This window comes from Terrapene carolina, unplaced genomic scaffold (genome assembly GCF_002925995.2).
Source record: "Terrapene carolina triunguis isolate 2854851 unplaced genomic scaffold, T_m_triunguis-2.0 Scaffold788, whole genome shotgun sequence".
Taxonomy (NCBI): domain Eukaryota; kingdom Metazoa; phylum Chordata; order Testudines; family Emydidae; genus Terrapene; species Terrapene triunguis.
In genome coordinates, this window is record NW_020665139.1 from 43,576 (window position 1) to 67,448 (window position 23,873).

General features: G+C 59.4%; 2 protein-coding genes across 2 annotated transcripts; one reads left to right on the forward strand and one right to left on the reverse strand.

Annotated features, from left to right (window-relative positions):
* Positions 1-218: 218 nt before the first annotated feature.
* On the forward strand, positions 219-2,729 carry EMC4 (ER membrane protein complex subunit 4). The gene is made up of 6 exons (XM_024202644.3): positions 219-300; positions 541-626; positions 1,045-1,159; positions 1,355-1,508; positions 1,811-1,971; positions 2,113-2,729. The coding sequence occupies exons 2-6, from the start codon at positions 547-549 to the stop codon at positions 2,146-2,148; spliced, it is 546 nt and encodes a 181-aa protein (XP_024058412.2). The 5' UTR covers positions 219-300; positions 541-546; the 3' UTR covers positions 2,149-2,729.
* A 611-nt stretch (positions 2,730-3,340) lies between these two features.
* On the reverse strand, positions 3,341-23,716 carry SLC12A6 (solute carrier family 12 member 6). Its single transcript, XM_026660471.1, has 25 exons — positions 23,443-23,716; positions 14,195-14,239; positions 12,344-12,432; positions 11,769-11,900; positions 11,349-11,495; positions 10,891-10,945; positions 10,553-10,683; positions 10,160-10,401; positions 9,740-9,954; positions 9,036-9,194; positions 8,679-8,777; positions 8,400-8,457; positions 7,858-8,032; positions 7,389-7,507; positions 7,097-7,195; positions 6,708-6,827; positions 6,050-6,154; positions 5,803-5,971; positions 5,061-5,256; positions 4,808-4,977; positions 4,547-4,678; positions 4,137-4,244; positions 3,870-4,054; positions 3,522-3,655; positions 3,341-3,432 (listed from the first exon to the last, which is right to left on the reverse strand). The coding sequence occupies exons 1-25, from the start codon at positions 23,714-23,716 to the stop codon at positions 3,341-3,343; spliced, it is 3,450 nt and encodes a 1,149-aa protein (XP_026516256.1).
* Positions 23,717-23,873: the final 157 nt, after the last annotated feature.

The window sequence follows — 23,873 nt, forward strand, 5'->3', positions numbered from 1 at the left end:
CCCTTTAACACCAACCTCCCCTTTAATTCCCCCAGTACTCCCCTTTATTCCCCCCCCCCCGGAATTCCTCTTTAGCTCCCCCAACCTCCCCTTTATTTCCCCAACCTCCCCTTTAAGGCCCGCGGGCTGGGGCCGGAGCGGTTCTAAATTCCCCAGCCTCACTCTGGCCAGGCAGCCCCGCCCCGTTGGGGGAGGAGGAGCGGCCTCTGCCCCAGCGACAGGAAGTGACGTACAGTCCAGAGGCGGAAGTCGCTTTCTGTGATCGGAAATTAGCTGTTTCCAAGGGGAGCGCCGGGCTGGGTGAGAGTGTCCGGGGGTCAGGACGCCTGGGTTCCCTGCTCCGGGGGAGGGATCAGGACGCCTGGGTTCCCGGGGGGAGGGAGGGAGGATGTCTGGGCTCCGGGGGGGGGTAGGACGCCTGGGTTCCCGGGGGGGAGGGAGGGGGCGGGCAGGACGCCTGGGCTCCCTGCTTGGGGGGCGGAGGCGGGACGCGACGCCTGGGCTCCCTGCGACTCGTCTCTGACTCTCCCCTGGCTGCAGGCGGAGATGGGGACTCCCTTGGTGGCCAGTCGGGGCCGGCGCTTCAAGTGGGCCATCGAGCTGGGCGGCCCGGGCAGCGGGGGCAGGTGAGGGGCTGGGGCCGGCCGGGGGCTTGTTACGGGGGTGGGACAGCGGGTGTGGGGCCAGGCGGCTGGCAGCGGATTCCTGCCCTCGGAGAGGGGGTGGCCGGTCGAGGGTCTGCCCGGGGACCCCCAGATCAGACTCCAGGAGCTTGAAACATCCTGGGGGATCCAGAGGCTGGGATCCCCTCACAGCCTGCAAGGGGCTGGCCAGGTACGGGGGGCTCGTGAGGATATAGGACCCTGTCCCCCCCACCCCCTCCCTCCACACACACAACCACAGTTTATTAATGGCTACATCTCCCAGCCAAGCGCGTTGTCCCCCTCCAGCGTTAAGTGCGGCTGTTCCCCAGCTGCCCCACCCCAGAGCTGGCTGCATTCCCCTAGGTACACAAAGCTCCTGCCTCCTCCTCCTTCCCACCAGGGGCCGCAGCGACCGCAGCAGTGGCCAAGGCGAATCCCTCTATCCCGTGGGCTACTCAGACAAGCAGGTCCCTGACACCAGCGTCCAGGAGACCGACCGTATTCTGGTGGAGAAGGTACTGTGGGGGCCGAGAGCAAGGGGATGGGAACCCCCAGGACACCTGGGTTCTGTCTGCAGATGTGGGGTGCAAGGGGGTGGGACACCTGGGTTCTCTCCAAGAGGATGGGGTGGAGGGCTCAGAGCAGGATGCTGGTTGGGGGGGGGGTGGCGGCAGCAAGGCCCCTCTGACACATGTTCTTCCCCCCCCCAGCGGTGCTGGGATGTGGCGCTGGGGCCGCTGAAGCAGATCCCCATGAACCTCTTCATCATGTACATGGCTGGGAACACCATCTCCATCTTCCCCACAATGATGGTGTGCATGATGGCCTGGCGCCCCCTGCAGGCCCTCATGGCCATCTCTGCTAGTGAGTATCTCTCCCCCCCCCCGCCCCTTCTCTCGCCACTTCCTCCCAGCACCCCCTTCTGGCCATCTCTGCTAGTGAGTATCCCTCACATTGCTCCCACCGCTTGCCTACCTCTGCCCCCCCATGGCTATTTCAACCAGTGAGTATCAACCCCCCACCACTCCCCCAATCCGGGCCTGTTAGTGACTCCATGCACTCTCAGCTTTTCTCCCCCAACCCCACCCTGCTCCAGATTCCCAGCTGGGCTGGTGCCTCCCTGGCTCTTGCCCCCCCCAAGTCTGACTGTCCTCTCCCACCCCCAGCCTTCAAGCTGCTGGAGAGCTCCAGCCAGAAGTTCCTGCAGGGGCTCGTGTATCTGATCGGGAACCTGCTGGGGCTGGCGCTGGCTGTCTACAAGTGCCAGTCCATGGGGCTGCTGCCCACCCACGCCTCCGACTGGCTGGCCTTCATCGAGCCCCCTGAGGTGAGGGGGAAGGCTGGGGTGGGTGGGGGGGCTCAGCTCCTGGGGACAGTGTAGAGGTTTTTGGGCAGCAGGGGGGGCATGCAGGAAGATGGGGTAGGGGCTGGAAGGGCTGTACTGACCCCCTCTCCCCTCTCATTGCAGCGGATGGAGTACACAGGCGGGGGGCTGCTGCTGTGACCAACACCCCTTGCCCCTGGAGTGATCGCAGGTTTTCCAGGAGGACCTGGAGTCTCTACACCTCCTGCTGGGCTTTGAGCCCCACTACCCTCTCCTAGCCTTCCACCTCCTGGGGTGGGGGAAGAGGCGGGCAAATAAAGCTGCTGTGCAGAGGTGCCTCCAATACCTGCTCTGGGGGGTGGGAGGCAGAGTGCACCCAACAGGCACAATCTGGATCTTCCCTCCCATGTGCAAGTCCCAGCCCTTGTGCTCTCCCCTTCTCCCCCCCTCCCCTGCCTTCCAGCCCCCACAGCTACACTTAATGTATAAAATTTTATTCTTTACACATTTCTGGTACAGAGCAAAAAAAAAAATCCCTCCTCACCCCCAATACTGTAAACTGGGGCTTGACCCCCAATAAATTAAAAGCCCCACTCCCCCCAAAGATCAAGTAGTGGCTGCCAGGCCCTGCCTTCCAATTGAAGCTGTAGGGGGAGAGGAGATTGGATTTGCCTGTTTCAAGGCTGCCCTGGGGGTCAGCGTCTCCAGAAACCGCTTGTCTAGCCTGCCATGATTAGTGCTGAGAGACAACAGCAGCTGGGGGGTGGAACCTTATGTCCCTACCCTCTCATGATCCAGCAACCCCACCCCCAGATCAGCCCTATGGCTATGGGGCAGGAGTGAATGTGAAATAAAAAGTTAAGCCACACGTGTGATGAGTTGGTGGCTTCTTCTGGTTCTTAGCCCCACTCTGGCCCCTGCAAGAGGCACCCCAGGCATTAGGCCTAGGAAGTTGGATCAGTGACTGGCACTGGCCTGCCCGGAGCAGGCCCCATTACAGCAACTATGCTGCTTGCACACAAAACGGGGGGGAGAAGGGAGGAGGCCCACAACCCCCCTGCACTCCCCACCCTTCCACAGCAGCTGAAAAGGGAAAGGATGCAAAGCAGCTTTGGCACTATGTGGTGACGGGCACCATGGGAAATCTCTCCCATCCCTGCTTTGTGAGGGTTGCCCCATGGTGACCCTGCCCTGTTGGGTCTAATACCACAGTCCCTTTGGTGCCATCCCCTTTCTTGCCCTGTAGGAGTAGAGAGGTGGGGTAACTGCTCCATGGAGGTGTGCCCCTGCTGAATTTTGGCATGCCTCTTCCCCCCAGCCTGTCTAGAGGGCAGCAGTGGAATGAAGTGGCAGAGGCCAGTAGGGGGGCGCTCTAGGAGTAGATAGTGATGACCTCGCTGCCTCCCCCCCGCACCAGCAGCACCCGCTCCAGCCCCTCAGTCAGCACCTCCAAGAACTCCATGTCTGGGGGATGGGTTAAGGAACCAACACTGGCAAGACAGATCAACAGCGCTCCCCCCACCTACCCTCCTGGCTCCCCACGCCAAGGATACAGTTCTCATCGCCTGCAGGGTTGCGGGGCGGCCCCGGCATGTTGAGCAGGACCAGCTTTGCGTCGTGAGACTTGTTGACGATCACCTCGTTGAGTTTGACGGCCGTGTGCATGCGCCGCACATTGGACTGGTCCCTGCAGGGGGCGGGAGGATTAGCAGCGGCCACCGGGTGGGGGACAGCCAGACAGTGCAGGGTGGCTCCATGGGTGGGGGGTGTCCTGATGCCACCCCCGGGCTGAGGAAAGCATTTCTAGCCTCATGTTGGGGCAGCTCTATCACCACCTCCAGGGTGGATGGGAGATGGGGGGGCCGGTCCCCAGGGGCTGATGGGAAGCAAGAGGGGCTTACGGCTTCATGTTGAGCAGATCCTGCATGCCCTCCAGAGTCCGGGCCTTCTGCCCGCGGGCCGCCATGTACTTATCCTTAGTCCAGGTCATCTGCACCTTCTCTTGGTAGGTCTCCGTTTCCTCGTCCTCATCAGAGCCGATGCTGGTCAGGCGCAGCATGGAGTTGCGGTCCTTCACCAGCTGGGCCTGCGGGAAGCCTGGGGGTGAGTGGAGGGGTGCCCCATGGGGGAGGGGAGCAGCCCACTCCCACCCCTCAGTCCCAACTTACCTCCCGGTCCCGTTCCGTCTTGGAGAGCCGCATGTGCCGCAGCATCTGGGAGCGCTGCTCCATCATCAGGGTCCGCTCATAGGTGTAGGCCGAGATGTCGCTGTCATGCTGTATGGGGCACATGTGGCATGAGCTGAGGCCAGAGGTGCAACCTGCCCCACCCCCCTCCCAGAGCTGGCCTAGAACCCAGGAGTCCAGGCTCCCTCCCGCTCCAAACCCTGGACAAAGCTGTCCCCTGTGAAGAGATGGGGCCTATACCTGGGGCCCCCCCAAGAGAGATTCCACTCTTCAGCTGTGGCAGTACTGCCCCCTAGGGGCCATTCTGCCCATGTGCAGTCTCCCCCACTCCTGTGGGGGGGGGGGCACAGAGCATGGTGCTCTCCCCCCAGCTGCCCCCTCAAGTCTCTCACCATCTCCACCACCTCCACCTCTGCCTCAATGCGCAGGTGGTACAGGAAGGTGGCCAGGTCCTTTTTCATCTGGATGCTGTTGTCCTCCAGCTGGGCCACCGTGAAGATGCGGATGTTGCATTTACGCCACACCTGGGGACACGGGAGGGGAGGGGGGGAGAAGAGAGAGAAACCAAGCACTGGATGGGTCAGCACCCGCAGGTCAGCTCTCCAGTCCTGCTGCCCCAATCCCCCCTCCCCACACCGAGCCCCCACTGGCACCTTGTGCTGCTTGAGCAGGAAGGGCAGCAGCATGAGCATGCCTCCATCGTGGACGATCCACCACACGTCGATGTTGCCCTCAGCGAAGGGCTCCGCGTTGCCTGGGTAGAAGGCCACATTCTTGGCCACCAGCAGGGCCAGGTGAGCGGCTGTGGTGACTCGGACAGTGCCTATGGTGACAAAAGTGGGTTTAGGTCAGAGGGCACCAGTGGGGGAGAGAGGGGGATCCCCCCAAGCCCACACCCCCACGTACTGATGAAGGTCTTCCAGGCGCGGGCATCCTCGCTCTGGCGCCAGGCGTTGGGCCAGCCCATCACCACTGTGTTGTGCTTCATGCCGCCCAGGCCACAGGACTGGATGAGGTGGGAGATGCCCTCCCGCACCTTGGCTGCCACCACCAGCTGGTAGAAGCCCTTCACGCGCTCTGCCTCCATCAGGTGCTTGATGGTCTGCAAGACACATACAGGGGAGCAGGTAGAGGGCGCTGTGCTGCTGGGGCCTCTGCAAGGGAAGCCACAGCACCTGGGGGGGGCACCGTGCCGCAGAGAGCAGGGTCCGGGGCGCTCAGCAGAGGGTGGGTGTGTGCAGGCGGCAGGGGATGCTGTGCCACACAGAGCAGGGGCCAGGGGAGGTTCTACGGGGGGCACTGTCCTGGGGCTCAGCAAGGGACACCGTACTGCTGGCATGGGGGAGGCGCTCGGCAGGGGGCACTGTGCCACACGGAGCAGGGTGGTGGGGCGCTTGCCAAGGGGTATCATGCAGTGGGGTGTGACACAGCAGGGGGCACTGTGCCACACGGAGCAAAGGTCTGGGGGCAGGGGCTCAGGAGGGGGCACCGGGCAGCCGGTGGGGAATGGAGGAACTGTGGCATGGAGCAGGGCCGGGTGGCTTGGCAGGGGGCACCATGCTGCTGCAGGGAGGGGAGAGCGTCCAGCAGGGGGCACCGTACAGCAGGGTGGAGCTCGGCAGGGGGTGCTCTCTCCCCCTTCCCTGACCTGCTCAGCCGCCAGCGCCTCGGCGTAGTTCTCCAGGAAGTTGCCCACCATGACGGTGCCCACGATCGTCAGGCCCTTGCCCGCCTTGAGCTGCGAGGCAAAGGTCAGCAGGCGTGGGTGCTTCACGTGCAGGTCCTCGTCCAGCTTCAGCAGCACCAGCAGCTGGGGCCTGCGGGGAGCGAGGGGTCATGTGGGGGCCAGAGGGTGCTCACCCCATGGTGCAGCAGGTGTGGGGGGGCTCTCCTACCTCCAGTTCTTGGTGTGGGGGGGCCCCTCCTCCAGGCGCAGCAGGGCAAAGCGGGCAGCGCTCAGCGACAGGCCCCGGATGCCGTCACCCCACTCCTTCTCGGCTCTGGGGTGGGGGGAGAGAGAGACGGTGCTCAGCCAAAAGCCGTCCACCCCACACCGAGGAGACGGGGTCACGTGAGAAAGCTGGGGAAACTGAGGCAGGGGAAGGGACCTGGCCAAGTTCAGACTGGACAGAACCCCGGCGTCCTGGCTCCCAACCCACTCTTGTCCAACCACTAGACCCCACTCCCCTCCCAGAGCTGGGACAGAACCCAGGTGTCCTGGCTTCCAGCTCCCTCAGCTCTAACCCATGAGACAGGTCTTCCTGTACAGAGCCACAGCACTACATCCCGGCAGGGTGGCCACTGGGAGTAGGGGGTGTCTCCCATTACCACAGCTGCCCACAGGCCCCTGGCTGGCGGCCCCCAAGAAGGCGAGGGCTGCCTGCCCCATGGAGCCCAAGCCCCACTCTGCTCCCTAGCAGGCAGGGGATGGGGAAGCCGAGGCAGAGGGGGTGGGGAACTCCCCGAGGTCAGGGAGGAAGTGGGTGAACCCAGGAGTTCCAGGGGCGGCCCGTCCAGCCCAACGAGTGCCAGGCCCTGCAGGAGACGACGCACCCCTGGTACTCGATGTACTTGTAGATCATGCCGGCGATCACCATGGCGACGATAGCATAATACCAGGAGGACACAAACATGAGCGCCAGGCAAATGCTCATGCCCACAAATGAGAGCGCCCTGCAGGGGGAGGGAGAGAGAGAGAGAGAACAAGAACACCCAGGAGTCTGGACCCCCATTCACACTCACCAGGCCCCTCCCAGAGCTGGGGAGGGAACCCAGGAGTCCTGTTGCCCAACCCCCCCCCCACCCACCCACTAGACCCCACACCCCTCCCAGGGCTGGGATAGAACCCAGGCGTCCTGGCTCCCAGCCCCTCCTACTCTAACCACTAGACCCCACTCTCCTCTTGGTTCTGGGGCAGAACCCAGGCCCCTAGGCTCCCTTACCAGTGGTAGTAGCGAAAGCGGGGTCTCCAGTTGGGGGTGCGCAGCAGGGTCTGCAAGGCGCAGGCCAGATTGACAAAGAGGTAACACATCAAGAAGAACCTACGGACCCAGACAGACAAGAGACAGTCAGGGGGTGGTGCCTCGGGAGCTCCCCCTAGGGCACAGGCTGACATGCCACCACGAGATTCCCCGCTCTGGGATGCGGACACCAAATCCCAGCTGTGGGGGGAATCTGCCCCCTCCACAGAGTCCTGTCCACCTCCTCCCCCGCGTGGCTCGGCGAGGACCTTACATAGACAGGATGGGGGCCACCAGGTCCAGCGAGGCAATGAGGATGCCCAGCTCGGCGATACCCGCTGTCAGCAGCAGAGCCCACGTCGGCTCCCCGTTGGCTTTGCTATGGCCGAAAACCTAGGGCGACAGCACACAGGAAACCCACTTCAGGAAGGCAAGAATGCAGCCAGCTCTAGGGTGGGGCAGCTGGGGGACAGCTACACAAAGCCACACAGGGATGGCTCGCCCAGCACTAAGATGCAGCCAGCTCTGGGGTAGGAGCAGCTGGGTAACAGCCATACAGCAACCCCACAATGGGGATGGCTTGCCCAGCGCAGAGATGCAGCCAGTTCTGGGGTAAGGCAGCTGTGGGACAGCCGCACAGTGACAGCATGGGGATGGCTCGCCCAGCGCTGAGATGCAGCCAGCTCTAGAGTGGGGCAGCTGGGTACTGTGGGAGGGAGAGCAAAGCGGGGGCGCGCTATTACCCGCAGGAAGGGGATGATGTTGTCCTTGGCAATGGCCTGCAGCAGCCGGGGGGCACCAGTCAGGCTCTGCAGCCCAGCCCCGCACGTGGAGAAGAAGGAGCCGATGACGATGACCCAGGGTGAGGGCCAGGAGAGCGTCCCAACCACCAGGTTCCCGTGCACAGCGTCGCCAAACCTGCCAGCCGGAGAGGGACCGTCAGCCGGGGGGACTGGGCAGGGAGGATCCCCGGACAGGGGCTACAGACAGGAGGACCGCACAGAGGGGGGCCCAATGAGAAGAGGGGCGATGGGGACTCAGTGGAGGGGGATGAGGGGCGGGGGGGGGGCCCAGCGGAAGGCTGCTACAGGCTGGGGGGGAACCAATGAAGAGGCACTATGGGGACCCAGTGGAGGAGTGTTAAGGGCTTGGGGGGACCCCAAGGAAAGAGGACTAAGGGTTGGGGGACCCACACCCCCTGAGGAGGAGGCAATATGGGGAGGATGGGCAGCCCCAGTGGCAGGTGCCAGCGGGGACACCACAGGGCAGGCCCCCCAATACTCACTTGTCCCGCAGCACCACCCCTTCGATGCAGGCCCCAAACAGAACCACGTTGCTGAGATCTATGGCAGTGTGAAGTCAAGGCGGCCATGGCCCCAGGGTCACAGCAGGGTGGTCAGGGTTCCCCCCACATAGCCTCACCCCATGGGGGGGCCCTTCTCCACCCAGCCTCGTGTGGGCTCTGGCATGCTCTGACCCTGAGCAAGGCATGTCCTCCCCTGCCCTTGCCCCGTCCGTGCCAGCCCCCCTCCCCTCCACCACCACACCAGCCTTGGCAGGATACAGACGAAGGAGGTGGTGAGGATGGCCAGAATGGTGCCGATGGGGATGGATTTCTGAGCATCCTTCAGGTCTCCAGAGCGGTTCGAGCCAGCCATGATCCCTGCAGATATCGGCACAGGAGAAACGGCTGCCAGGTGAACACCCTGCACTGCTGTCCCAGAGGCCAGGGTTCTATTCCCTAGCAGTGGGAGCCTGCAGGGTCCCCTAGGGGTGATCGCCCCACGCTGCCATCCTGGACACCAGGGTCCTATTCCCTAGCGGTGGGAGCCTGCAGAGGCCCCTAGGGGTGATCGCCCTGTGCTGCTGTCTCGGACGCCAGGGTCCCCCGGCTCCCATCCCCCACGGCAGCCGTGCTCACCGGTGACAGAGGGGAAGAAGATGCCCACGAGCAGGGTAAAGGAGGTGGCGATGTCGGCTAACACGTACTCCTGGCTCATGGCCCCCAGCACGTCGACGGAGTGGGCCGAGGGCTTCTCGATGATCTCCCCCTTCTGCAGGTAGCTGCTCCACAGGTTCTCTGCAGGGAGGGAGAAGCGGCTAGTCAGCAGGGCTGTGGGGTGAAGCCACATGGGGTTGGACTATCCCGTCCCACAGCCACCAGGGTCTCTTGAGTCGGCACCCGGGCGTCTGTCTGTACAACCCAGGAATTCTAGCCGGTACCATGAAAACTGCCGGCCCATCCTTTGGCTGGGGTTCTGGGAGCGCCCCACGCTGCCATCCCTGATGCCTGGGTCCCATTCTCCCTCCCAATCTCCCGAATGCCCCACGCTGCCATCCCTGACGCCTGGGTCCTATTCTCGGTCCCAATCTCCCTAGCGCCCCGTGCTGCCATCCCTGACGCCTGGGTCCCATTCTCCCTCCCAATCTACCGAGCTGCAGTGCCTGCGTTTAAGCTACTGGAGTATCTTGGGGGTCAGTGCTGGTCCGGGGGCCTCAGAAAGAGGGCTGAGGGGCTCCGTAGCTGGCAGAGCTCGTGCCCAGATGGCACTATGCTGCAGCCGTGGCAGGCTCCCCTCACCACCGGCTGGTGGGAGGATCCGCCCAGCCATGCTAGGCCCTCACCGGTGATGATGCCGCTGGCCAGGCCCGGGATGCCCTGGATGGAGGTGACATTGTTGTGAGTGAAGTATTCATCGCAGGTGGCATTTAGCTGCTTGCTGGAGTTGCAGAAGAGGCCCCAGAGCTGGGTGGGCACCGTGAAGTTGCCCAGTTCCTGGGTCTTAGCGCAGATGTTGATGTGCCGGCCAGAGAGGGTGCGGTTCCCCAGCATACAGACCCTGTGCCGGGCGGGAAGGCAGATAGACACAGAGCCCCAGAGCATAGAGCCCCCTGCTGATATCAGCCCTGAGCAACCCCCCTAGGAGCACAGAGCCCCCCATGCACCCCTAGCAGAGATCAGCCCTTAGAGAGTCCCACCCCCAAGGAGTGCCAATCCCCCCCGCACCGCCTGCCAGCCCCCCCGCAGAGCCCGCCGGCACCTACGGGAAGCGTGGCGGGGCGAAGGAGGATTTGATGGCCCCGGCGTAGATGGCCAGGATGGAGACGATGACGCAGGCGAGGAAGAGCGAGGCAAACTTGTTAACGTAGCGCACGCCGACGAAGACCACTAGCACCATGAGGACGAGGAAGGCCGAGCCGTAGACCCGCATGTTGTTCAGCGTGGCTGCCGACTCCTTCAGCACGTCAGCACTGCGGAAAATGGCTGCCTCGGGGGCGATGTACATCTGTGCGGGGCGCAGAGAGAGATGTCACCTCCAGGAGGTGCCGGCTCCAAGCCACCCCAGGGCAGGGGGCCGGCTGGCTCACGGGGGTGGGGAATGGGACATGTCACACACACCATACAGACCCCAGTCCCCCAGGGGGCAGCATTCTCACCAGGAAGATCTCAATGGCTCCCAGAATGTACATGGCGGCGGCAAAGGTGGTGCCCAGATAGAAGCAGAGCCCCACAGCACCCCCGAACTCAGGGCCCAGCGCCCGGGAGATCATGAAGTAGGAGCCCCCAGCTAGAGAGAGAGGACAGAGACAGTCAGGGAGCAGCTAGGGAGATTGGGGTGTGCCCCGAGGGCTCCCCATCCATAGGTGCCAGGGCAGGAGATGCCCTGAGATGGGGGTCAGGAAGGAACCAACCACCGCAGGGAAGAACTGAGGCCTGGCTGATGGGATGGGGACGCCGGCCAATCCAGGAGAGAAGAATGGTCTGACCCACTCACCCGGCACGACTCCATTGGTGGCGATGGCACTCATAGAGATGGCAGTTAGCAGCGTCTGCGGAGAAGGTAAAAGAGGACAGCAGGTGGTGTTGTTAGAGGAACAGCACTGAATTGGTAGCAGACATCAGGTTTGCATGGCCTGCACCGAATGCAGCTGCCTCTGGGGTGGGATGGGGCAGCTGGAGAGGCCCAGTGAACAAGGGCTTGGAACCAGAAATGGTGGAGAATGACATCGCCAATGGTGGATGCAGAGCGGGCCTGGGAAGGCAGAACTGTATCGACTGAGGACGGATTTGGGTAGGACACCAGGGTTCGCGATCCTTAGAGAGCTCACTACACTCTTCTGGCTGGGACACTCCCTGTAGCACAGCGCCCAATAGTGCCATGCTAGAGTCAGCACTGCCCGCAAGGGCAGAGTGCCAGCGCCCCTTAGTGCCCCACTGAGGGCAGACACTCACGCAGCAGCAGCAGATGAAGACAATGGCAAAGGCCTGCAGCACACCGGCCGTGCCCACCACCCAAGTGAGGCGCAGGAAGAGGATGACCCCGAAGATATTCTGCAGGCAGGGCAGATAGACACCCATGAAGGTGCCCATCTGGGGCGTCTGCAAAGAGAGAGACTGTGGTTAGGGCAAGGAGTGCTGGGAGGCAGGACTCTGCTCTGGGAGGGGATAGACTAAGAGGGCTGGAGTCCTGCCAGTGCCCTTCAATCTCACCCCGCAGCCCCCTGCTATCCCATCCCTGGGCTCCCCACACTACCCTCCCAACCCTGCCAGTGCCCCTCCATCCCACCCTTCAGCCCCATGCCATCCCAACCCTGGGATCCAGCCTGGTCCCAGCTCGGCCAATGCCCCTCAATCCCACCCGCAGCCCCTCACCTTCGTGGGCTTCTTCTTGCCCTCTGTAATGTTCTCAGCCTCCTCGTGCTCCCGTGCCCCCTGCGTCAGGTTGGTGTAGTTTGCCATGCGGTTAAGCAGGGAGGACACCTTCGGCCGGGTATCCATTTCCTCCTGCAGGACGAGAGGGAGTGAAATGGGGAGCTGTCCCCATACAACCGACGCTGCCTGAGTCTGCAGAGAGCCTGAGCCCGTCGCTGGGATGCAGCCTGAGCCTGAGCCCATTGCTCCAAGAGGTGTCAACTGCCTACGTGCGTCTCAAAGGAGTGTGAACTTGAAGCCCCGCCACCCCTATCCCAGCAGCAGAGAACCAGTCAGAGGATGAGCACAGCGGACCCTGGCTGCTGGATTAGTTCTGGGGGAAGGGTCAAACCCCCAGGCCCTGTTACCCCATCATGGGTCAGGGCAGCATCACAGCTCCTGGATGGACATGAACCAGGCTTCAGCCTCTTAGCACTGGCCACCAGGGGGCAGCAAATGACCCCCTTCCCACTCTGCCCTGGAGTGAGCCTGCCCTCTCCTCCCTGCCTGCGGGGAGCAGATTCCACCGGGGGTACCTCGAAGAGCGCCAGGTTCTTGTCGAAGTACTCATCCCCATCCTCGTAGCTGGTGTTGTTGAGATAGATGTCTTTCTTGCGCCCGGGGTCTGAGGAAAAACAAGGGGGACAGGGAGAACCCAGTGTGAGGTGCAGTGAGCTGGGGGGTCTCAGCCCTGTACCAGCTTACCAGGGTTCTCCAAGAGCCCAGCCATTCACCACTCCCTCCTGGCAGGGGGGCCGCAGCACCAATTTACAGACACTCACACCTCTACAACGCCTCTGGAATGGAAGGAGACTGAGGCACAGCATCAAGAGTAGAACCCAGGAGTCCTGGCTCCTAATCCCACCCTGCTCTAACCCACTAGACCCTACTCCACTCCCAGGGCTGGGGATAGAACCCAGGAGTCTTGGCTCTCAGTGCCCCTTTTTCTAATCACTAGATCCCAATTCCACTCCACTCCCAGGGCTGGGGATAGAACCCAGGAGCCCTGGCACCCAGCCCCCCGGGCTCTAACCTGTGGTCTCACCCTCTCTCTGCCCCTTGCGAGAGGTGAGTCAACAGTCAGGCTGCTGCCTGCTCAGAGGAAGATTCCTAGCTGGGCTGGGCAGAACAACAACCTGTTCCTTTATTGCCCAGCCCAGGCCCCCCGGCCATGGAATCACAGGCAGATGCCTGCACAGTATGAACCTGCAGCCGCCTCCGCACGTTCAGCCGGGAGGCAGCAGAACAGGAATAACAACTCTCTACTACCTGGGGGGCAGGGTGCCAGAGAGCTCCCCAGGCCCCTTCTGCTGCCCACGGCTCAGGATGGGCCTCTGGGGCGGTTGGCAGAACACTGCCCAGGTTTAGCTCGCCTGGCACGGCTCTCACTATGAGAGTGCCCCCAACCCACTCCCTGAGCACAGCGCCCCCCAGTGCTGCACTGGGGAACTGGGGCCAGCACTGACTGCCAGGGGAGAGTGCTCCCACCCCACTCCCTACAGCACAGCACCCCCCAGTGCTGCACTGGGGAACTGGGGCCAGCACTGACTACCAGGGGAGACCCCCACCCCACTCCCTAAAGCACAGCGCCCTTAGCACCGCTCTGGGGCAGCGTAAGGTCACCCCCCATGGGCACTGCTGTTTGTGCAGCTGCCGGTGGCAGGGCCTGAGCAGCTCAGCTGGCCTCGGTGTTTGCTTTGTACACAGCACAGGGAAAGCCATGCTACCAGCCAACCGCCGATGCGGGACAAGGTCAGCGGAGAACAAGATACTAACAAGTGAGCCCCACGGCACCCAATCCACGGGCTGGGGGCTCCCCAGCAGGAAAAGCCAAAGTAGACTACTTCAGCATGGCATTAGGTGGCATTGTGCTGCAGAGATCAGAGGCTCAGTAGGGGGCGCTCTCCCCTCCCAGTCAGTGCTGGCCCCTGGGGGTGCGGGCTTCGTAGGGGCATTCTCTCCAACACCCCAGTGGCTTAAATAAAACCCAGGAGTCCTGTCGCCCAGTTCCAACAGACCAGAACTCCTCTCTGACTGTAAAATCGGGCTGAGAAGGACCATGGACAAAGCCACACCTCAGTTCTGGGCCTGGTGCTCAGGCTGCAGGTGCCTGCAACGATCCAAGGAAGAGCAGATGGGTACGAGGAAAGAGGGGAATTAGTAGCAAGGGGTATGTAAATTACCCTCTCCCTAGGGTAGTCTAATCGGGGGGGTGAAACACACATGCACACACAGAGCAGGGCTTCGGCAGGGGGGCCGCAGGGACAGACACACACAAAGCAGGGCTCATCCCCTCCAGCAAGAGGCGATAGGCACAAATGGACACACACACAGGCTCGTTCTGGCCAGGAGAGAGAGACACACAGGACTCCTTAGCAATACCATACCTAAGAGCTGACACTGTTCCCCTGTGATGGAGGTTTGACTCACGTCTGAAAATCAAACAGAAGATGGGAAAAAATGAATCACAAAAGAAAAAAAAAAGAATGAAAAACAAAACAAAAAAAGACTGATAAAATATATTTCCTCCCACTGATACATGTTAGCAAAGAAAGGGAAATGAGCAAAAAATCTGGGGGTTTTAGAGCATGATTTCAAAACCAAAAAGTAGCTGCAATAATATAAAAAGAAACCAGCGCAATTATATAGCAGAGTTCAGGGAGTGGGGGATGGGGCCTTTCTCCTCTAACAGACACCAGCTGCAACCTGACCCCAGAGCGGGGGACTGACTGGCTCACAGGGGTCAGGAATGGGAGATGGGGCCTTTTCCCTCTAGTGGGCACTGATTCCAGGGTGCTCTATGCAGCAGGGTAGGAAACTTGTCAGTCTCCCGCCCAGACACACACACAATAGGCTGGACCCCAGAGGGGCACAGAGCGCCAGTCTCCCAAGATCGGACTCCTCAGATCTTTCCCTGTCACCTAAACCCTCAAGCAGCAGAGAGCAAGGAGACTGAGGGAGGCGGGTGGCTGGGCGACGGTTGCCCTGGGTCAGGCTATGAATCAATCCTTTGTTGAGCCTCCCCCCCCACAGCTGGGGGCTCTGGAAGAAGGATTCACCATAGCCCACGTGCTGCCGGGAGGGAAAGAAAGAGACAAAGAAGGGAGAGAGAAAGAGTCCAACCCCACAGCTCCCCGGGCTGTGTCTGTCCCCTGGCCCTGCTGCTCAGCTGCCCAGCCGATGAGGCAGCGTCTGGCGCCAGATTGGGGATTTTGTCCCTGCTCGCTGGGTCGGGGAACGGCCCAGGATAATTGGGGTTTACATGGAAGCAGCTGGGATCCTGCCCTTTCCAGCCACCCGGAGAACAGATCTGTCCCAACGCTGCCCCCGCTCCAATTCACACCCTGCCCCAGAGGTGGTCCTGTTTCGGGAGCAGGGAGAGAGAAAAGCAAGGCATTGGACCACCTGTGGGTGTGGAAAAGGGTCCCTCAATACCAGGGGTCAGTGCCTTAGGACACCATACAGGACTCCTGGGTTCTATCCCTATTTACAGACACTTGATCCTGTGGCCAGTGCTTGAGCTGCATTACATTCCCACTCCACGGAGCTAGGTAGATTTTCTGTCACTGACCCCCTATCCCACATTTATATTTTCTGCTGAGAAAAGAACCCAGGAGTCTTGACTCCCAGCCCCTCCTGCTCTAACCACTAGACCCTCTGCCCTCTGGGAGCAGGAACAGAATCCAGGAGTCCTGGCTCTCTGCACGCCATCTGAGTGGCTGTAACTGTGCTGCCCAGAGCTGGGAGTACCTTCATAGGCCATCTCCTCTCCATCTAGCAGACAGGCAGCATGAGCCCTGACAAGCAGAGGGCGGACTGGCAGGAAGCCAGGGGCTAGGCTTGGGATATAATCCCTGACGCTGCCCAGGCTACAGCCTGCTCTCCCTGCTGGAGCTAAATCGAATTAGCTGGGCTGCTGCGTGACATGAGGCCTGTTCCTGCTCAGCCACTGGGCCGGGGGGTGGGGTGGGTGGTTACGTACTTAGGAACACGGGGCCTTTCCCCTTCAGGGGGCACTTGCCCCGATCCAGCCCCAGGGTGGGGGAATGGCTGGACATTCCCCATCTCCCTAATCCCAGAGGTTGGGATAGAACCCAGGAGTCCTGGCACCCAGCACCTCCTGCTCCAACCACTAGACACCACTTCTCTCCCAGAGCCCCAGTGAGAGCTCAGGAGTCCTGACTAGGGAGCTGGATTAACACGCGGGCTTTGTATAAAGTCTTCCAGCTGCAGCTCAGAAAAGTCACCTCAGCCATGTGCAATGCCCAATTGAGATCCGGGCACAGTGGGTGGAAGATACTGCAGGGAGTATTTCCCAGGCTGCACAGAGCCTGCTTTAGCCAGGAGGGGGCAGGGAAAAAGAAAGAAAGAATGAAAAAGTCAGACAGGAGGAAAGAATGAAAATGTCAGAGAAATGGAAGGCAATTCCCTGCCAGGGGAAGGAGCCAAGCCAGCACCGACTCCTCTGTGCAAGCCCAGAGCAGGGGCAGATGCAGCGAGAGCTTCCCCCAGTGTGCACCCTCTCCCAGGAGCGCCCCCTCTAGGTCGACAGGGGAGGCCAGTCTCTGTGCCAAAGGTGAGTGCAAACCCAGTGCTCCAGCCACTGAGCGTAACTGATTATTGATTAGGAACCACAGGGAGCAAGGCAGAAAGGAAAGGGTTAAGCACACGGGTGGGGGTGGGGAGGGGAGGTTTGCCATCTAATGAGGTTCTCAGTCAATCCAGATTCACGCGCATGGAGGGATATAAAAACACTGCACTGGGATCACTGAGATGCAGCCACCTCTGGGGCAGGGCAGCTGGGTAACAGCTGCACAGCAACGCTGCACTGGGATCGTTCGCCTAGTGCTAAGATTCTACAGTCACCTCTGGGGTGCAGATTGACAGCTACATAACAATTGCACAGAGAGACTGCACACAAATGGCTCGCCTGGGACTGAGATGCGGCCACCTCTGGGGTGGGAGCGGTTGGGTAACAGCCACACAGCGCTGCCATGTAGGTTTGGGACAGAGAGTGAAGGAGGGTGCCATGTGGCTTGGACCAGAACAGAATCACCAGAGCCTGAATTTGCCAGGACAATGGGGTTCACTCCCTCTCTCTTGGTGGCAGGGGCTGTCTAGAGTCTGAGCAAAAACAGCACCCCCCCTTTAACTACCCCCATCACCCCTGCTATGACAGAAGCCCTTAGTGCCCATCATCAGCTGCATCAATCCCCAAGGGGACAGTCACCCCGCAGATCCCTTCCCAAAAACTGCCTGTCCAGATCCACACTGGACCCAAATGCACACCAGCCCTGTACAGGTAACAGCACAGGGCAGTCCCACGGCCCGTTCTCTGTCAGGGTCTCCGGGCCTGATCCAAATCCATGGAAAGGTTCCACTGAGATTGGAGGGCTCAGGATCAGACCCCACAGCACATTACACAGTTCCCCCACATCCTCACACAGCAGAGAAAGTGAGGCCCAGAGCAGGGGAAGAACCAGCACAGAAAGCACACAGCTACAAAGAGGAAGAACCCAGGAGTCCTGGCTCCCCTGCTCTCTAATCCACTAGACCCCACTCCCCTTCCAGTGGTGGGAACAGAACCCAGGAGTCCTTGCTCCCAGTGCCCCTGCTCTAACCACTGAAGCGCACTTCCTTCACTAATCAGTAGCGGAGCTGTGGTTGGTGTTTAACTGAAGATCATGCAACGGGTTGGGAAGAGCCCAGGGGAGACTGCTATGATGGTTGAGGAAGGCAGGCTGGGGAGGGTGCTTGGATCTGGGGGGCAATCAGGAGGCAGGAGACAATAAAGAGATACTGCCCCCCCCCCCCCCCCCCCCCCCCCCCCCCCCGAGACAGAGGGGGCAGCTCAGGTAGGGGAGGAGCAGCCAAGAGACAGACGCAGGTAAAGCAGATTAATGTGGCGTGTTTACATGACGGCTCACCTGATACCGTGATCTCTCTGGGCATCCAGATGCCAGCCCTGTTGGCTCCTTCCTGGGACCCTTCTTCCACCCCACCCTCCTCATCATCATCCACCTTGGTAACAGTGAAGTGAGGCATTTTCTGGACTAACTTTTCCCCCCAGCACCAGCAAAGAAAGGGACTGGAAGCGCCGGGATCAGGTGACCGGCAGGCTCCACGGGAAGAGGCGGGATGGGGGGGGGGGCGTGTTCCCCTGCTGTGTGTGTGTGTATATTACTGGCACTAAGAGGATTAACTGCTCCACCTACAACCACTTCCACTCTCCCGCTGAACTGTAGCAGGCAACATGGGAGAGGCAGGGACCCGCACAGGCCCAGCGCTGCGATGCAGCCAGCTCTAGGTAACAGCCCCACAGCTACTGTCTGGATGGAGAAGTCTGTAGCCACCTGAGCTGTAGCATGGCTTTCAGAGAGGCAGGATGGAATCAGATCAGGACTCCTGGGTTCTATCCCCAGCTCTGGGAGAGGAGTGGAGTCTAGTGGGTTAGAGCAGTGGGGCTGGGAGCCAGGACCCTTGGGTTCTGTTCCCAGCGCTGGGAGAGGAGTGGAGTCCAGTGGGTTAGAGCAGGGGCACTGGAAGGCAGGACTCCTGGGTTCTATCCTTGCTCTGGGAGAGGAGTGGGGCTAGTGGATTACAGCAGGAGAGGTGGAGCTGGGCAAACTCCAGCACATGGTGGCCTTTTCCCTACATACCCCACCCTCTTTATTTATACCATGAAGGAGCAGAGATTAGGGAAAAGGTCTTAATCAGTTCAGGAAATGCCTAAACGGGGAACTCCAGGCCAGGGTGAATGACAAACACTGGGTTGGACCCACACCACTTCCCACTCCAGAATGGGGTTAGCCACACACCCCTGCCCTGAAATGACCCCTTGAGAAAGCAAAGGAGAGCCCTGGCACAGTGGCCCCTTCAGTTCTCTGTTGAGGCTTCCCACCCCCTGCATTGGCTCAGGTGAATTAGTTACCTTAGCAAACTGCTTTGAGATGATCAGGGAAAAGGGATTAGGGACAGAGCAATGTAGGGCTTGTCTACACTACAAAATTAAGTCAATTTAAATTAAGTGGACATACAGCCACCGCAGTATTTAAAGCGGTGGTTCACATCGTCACCAGGGGCGCTTCCACTGATTGAAAAGGGACATTGCTAGATACTGACAGCTGGAGCCCGGCAACCCTGGGGCTGACAGCCTCAACTGTAGACACGGGGCTCACAGTTGCCCCTCCCACAGCTGTTAGGCCGATGCCGGGCTCACAGCTGGGCCTCCCCCCCACCCTGGCATTGACAGCCCCAAGGGTGAGCCCACAGGGGGCTCAACTGCACAGCAGGGAGCCTACCAGCAGTGAAATTGACATTATTGTCAGTTTCATGGCTGCTATTATTTCAAATTTTGGCTTGGGCTTGGGATGTCAGCCTGTGGGGAGCTCACAGCTGGAGTCCCCTCCCCGCTGAGCTGACAGAGGGAGATGGAAAGGAAATGTGAAATAAAAGCAGCCGTGAAACTAACAAGGATGTCAATTTCACTGCTGGCAGGCTCCCTGCTGTGAAACAAAGACAGATGCAGGCTCACAGCTCTGGCTGTCAGCCTGGGGGCAGCAGGGGGAGCCTCCCACTGTGACCCCCCCACTGCTGGGGCTGATACCTGGAGCCCCCCTGCTGCCACCCAGTGAGAGACTGGGGGAGGGCCCAGGATCATGCTCTCCTTCCCCACCCCTTCAATCCCTCACGGGGAGGGCTGGAGGGTGCTAACAGCTGTCAGCCCAGCTTGAGGCTGACAGCCAACAGCCGACATAAATAACGCAGTGTCTACACAGACACTGCGTCACCCTTACTACATCGACATAAGCCCTACGCCTCTCGTGGAGATGTAGTGAGCCTACTTATTTCGGCAGAAGCACCACTGTAGTGTAGACACAGACATAATTAGGTCGACGTAAGCTGCCTTATGTCCACTTAAGTATGTAGTGTAGACCTGGCCTCAGTTCCCTTATTAGGGACAATTCGCGTTCCCCTGTCAGGCATCTTTTAACTTTATTTCTGCTGCCATCAACAGGCCAAACCACACATTACACCACTGTATATTGACAGGTTTCAGAGTAGCAGCCGTGTTAGTCTGTATCCGCAAAAATAACAGGAGTACTTGTGGCACCTTAGAGACTAACAAATTTATTAGAGCATAAGCTTTCGTGGGCTACAACCCACTCAGAGTATGTATTAATACCTGGGGGAGCAAACAACTGTGCATATCTCTCTATCTGTGTTACAGAGGGCGAACAACTTATGAGTTTGCCCTGCATAAGCTTTATGCAGGGTAAAACGGATTTATCAGGGTTTAGACCCCATTGGGAGTTGGGCATCTGAGTGCTAAAGACAAGCACACTCCTGTGAGCTGTTTTTGGGTAACCTTGCAGCTTTGGGTCTGTGTTGAAGTGGACTGGAGTGTCTAATTCAGCAAGACGGGGTGCTGGAGTCCTGAGCTGGCAGGGAAAACAGAAGCAGGGGTAGTCTTGGCACATCGGGTGGCAGCTCCCAAGGGGGTTTCTGTGATCCAACCCGTCACAGTGGCTTCTTGCATCCGAAGAAGTGAGTTGTAGCCCACGAAAGCTTATGCTCTAATAAATTTGTTAGTCTCTAAGGTGCCACAAGTACTCCTGTTATTTTTACCACTGTATATGTTCAAGTGGAATAGTCAGGGGGGCTGCAGGTTGGGATTGAGGGGCACCAGCAAAACTATTGGGTTGGGGGAAGACAAGGGCTGGGGCAGCAGATGCTGTAGGTCGGTATTGAGGGGCACCAGCAGAGGTGGGGGAGCCCAGGAATGGGATAGCAAGGGGCTGTGGGTCAGGACTGAGGGGCACCAGCAGAGCTGTGCGGGAGGAAGAGGCCAGCGGCCAGGGCTGGGATAGTTGGGGGCTGGGTGTAATTTGCTAACAACCTCTAGTCCTGACCCAGAGCCCCACCTCCTGTTCCAGTTATGCCCTTTCAGTTCCTCCTCCGCTGATCTTTGCCCCAGCCGCGCATGCCCACACAGCTGTGTGATGCCCTAGAACAGAGAGGGGCTGAGGTCAGATCACACACTATGGGGCAGAACTGGTGTCACCCCCCGGGGTTTCTCTTTGGCTGCCACAGAATCAGGACTGGTTCCAGGCCTCCGCTGCCCCTGCAGTCAATCCAGAGTCACCTCTGACTGCAGTGGAGACCTGACTCCATTTTGTTCGCAGCACAGAAAAGACACACATCCATCTAGCTTGGACAGAGGAATCAATGGATGGGGAGGGCCAGAGAGCCAGCTGTGAGCATCTGGGATTGGGGGGGGGTAATCAGGACCTAGCCCCTAGCACAGAGGGAGCCCAGGACAGCACTCCACCCCCACCCTCACAGGCTGCGAGCTCTCCCAGCCCTATGACTGTTTGAGGAACAGAGAACAGGCGTAGGCGGGAGCCGCGAAGGGCCATTTGTCATGGGATGATGGGAAGGAGGGGGCTGTATGAGACAGGGACTGTGGGTGAAATAAATAAGTGGGGAGACAGCTCAGCATGGAGGGCAACAGGCACTCGTGTCGGTGGGTCAAGCGGCCCCCATTCACGAGTGTGCGTTGAACAGCAGCAGAGCACTACACACGGGTGTGGGTGTGTAAGATCACGTAAGCTCTATGCACCTGTCTCTGTGCATGCATGAGCCGCTGTTGAAAACAAGTCAACCCCATGCACACGTGTGAGCTTGTACATCTGTGTCTTTGTGCATGTACTGAAAAATCCAGGAAGTTGTGTGTGTCTGTCTGTCCGTGTTCTCGCTCATCGCAGCCTTGGGGCCACATCAGATCATGCAGCAACCTCCTCCCCAGTTCCCATCCGCTCTCTCTCTGCCCAAGGACAAAGGACGTCCAGAAAAGCACAGCCAGCCTCTCCCGGGAGATAAACAGCTGAGGTGCTGGGGACATTAAGTCCCCGAGGCGCTAGCTGTCTGCTCATCTCTCCTCCTGCTGCAGGCCTGCCACACACACACGCATTCGTGCTCTCCAGTTCCTGCAGCGCCTGTTTTGTTGCTTCACTGGGCTTCAGGCCTCTGATGGCAACAAAAGGGCCCCCTTTGAGGAACACAGCGGCCTTGATGTCTTGTAAAACGTCTATGACGTTACCAGGGTATTGTCCCACAAGTGATCCCACAGAGGGAACGGGGAGCACAGGACCGTCCCGGGTGCTCCAGTGGAGAAGGCTCATAGGCATGCAAGTATGAGCTGGACAATATCCATAAACAAGCTCTCCCTTCCTGACCCCAGGCTGATCAGCTTTGCCCTGGAGCATGGCCATCCATGAGCCTCTTATGACAAGGGGGAGATGAACAGACCTGGTGCCAGGGCAGACTCACAATTGCACACATGTTCACTGCAAAAGCTGGGAATGAACCCAGCATCCCAGCAAATCCCAGCTCTAACGAGTCACCTCCGCCTCCTTTAAATCTCTCCTTGCAATTTCAATCCGATCCAAAGTCCTCTTTCACTTCCTGTCCTAAACTCTTGGTGCTGTTAAAGCAGCAGCCATGCTCCACACCAGAGGCAGCTGCATCTCAGCACTGTGCTTCATTATTAGACACTGTTACACAGCTGCTTCACCCCAGAAGTCGATGCATTTCAGTACTGGGTGAGCAATCCCTGCGCACAGATCCTATGAGACAAACACGGCATTTATGTGCACGTACTGCAGATCACAGCATTATCAGGCCTGTCACATAACCCACGCTGGGAGGCCCCGAGAGGAGCCGTGACTCTGAATTAGTGGTGACCAAAACCCCACCACCAAGTTCTAGGACTCATCTCTCATCTGAGTCTGCATGAAAAAGGGAATCAACAGGATTAAAGGGAAGTTCAATTCTCCCGAGTCATTTCCGCTGAGTCTTGCTCAGCATTTCCCATGCAGGAAAAAGGCTGAAGAAATAAGGATACTGGCTGAGTCAGTGATAGCAATAGAGTCAATGCACTATAACCCTCTGTGAAAACACAACCCCATCCAGCCACACCTATCTTAAAGCTGGCAACCAAGACACCTCACCCCCAAAATGAAAGCTGGAAGTGTGTTCCCATTTGCTCACAACAAACGGGAAGACCAAAGCATTTAGGAGGCAACTGATGGGCAGTGACAGAGAACTGGCAAGACAACTGCACCTGGTGATGCACTAGCCACCATAAACTGGCCCACCCCACTGCAGCCATGAATTATTGTGGAGTCACCCATAACTGATCCCCCTCCATCTCCAATGCACCCATGAGTCATCCCTCTCTAATGCAGCTGAAAGAGGTCTCCTTCCATCTCCAGCACACCCAGCAGTTGCGCAACCACAAGTTGGCCAACAGATAGATGCATTGCAAGTTGAGTGTGCCATTTCCAATGCACCCATCAAGTTTCTTCCTCCACTTCCAATGCACCCCTAAGTTGCAGTGGACGCATCCAACATCCCCTGGAGATGTCCTGCTCTAGCGCCAATGCACAAAAACTGTCCACCTCATTGCATCCATGTCTCTCACCACTCTCCCACAAGATGTCCACCTCCAATGCACCCATGTCTCCATCCACCCTCCCACACCAGCCCAAACCACCACAGTGGTAGCCACATCAACACTGGTGACTTCCCAGCTTCTCGTGCTCATGCACATAACCGGCGACGTACCGCCTACCTTCTGCCACGTCATGGGGGTTGGACGTCCTGTCGCTAGCCGGTTCGCCCGCCACAGTGGCCCCAGAGGTGGTGGCCCCTGAGAAATCACTCATGCCCTCACTGCGGCTTGTCTCAGGGACACTCTCCCGGGAGCTGAAGCGGACCCGGGAGCTGGAGCGGGAGCTGAGGTCCGGACTGGTGTCAGAGAGGCCTGGGATGTCGTCAATTTTCGTAGGGGTCACCATGAACCGGACGGAAGCCATTTTGGCAGGAGACCGTTGGCGCTGGTGCATGCGTGCGTGGAGAAATGTCAACTTCCTGGAAGCTTTAAATTCTAATAATCCAGAAACAATAACAAATAGAAGGGAAACGATAATTTAGGAGGGTAACGAAATGAGTGGGGTAACAGCAGGCTCCACCACCAAATGGATTCATGTCTAGGGTGGATTC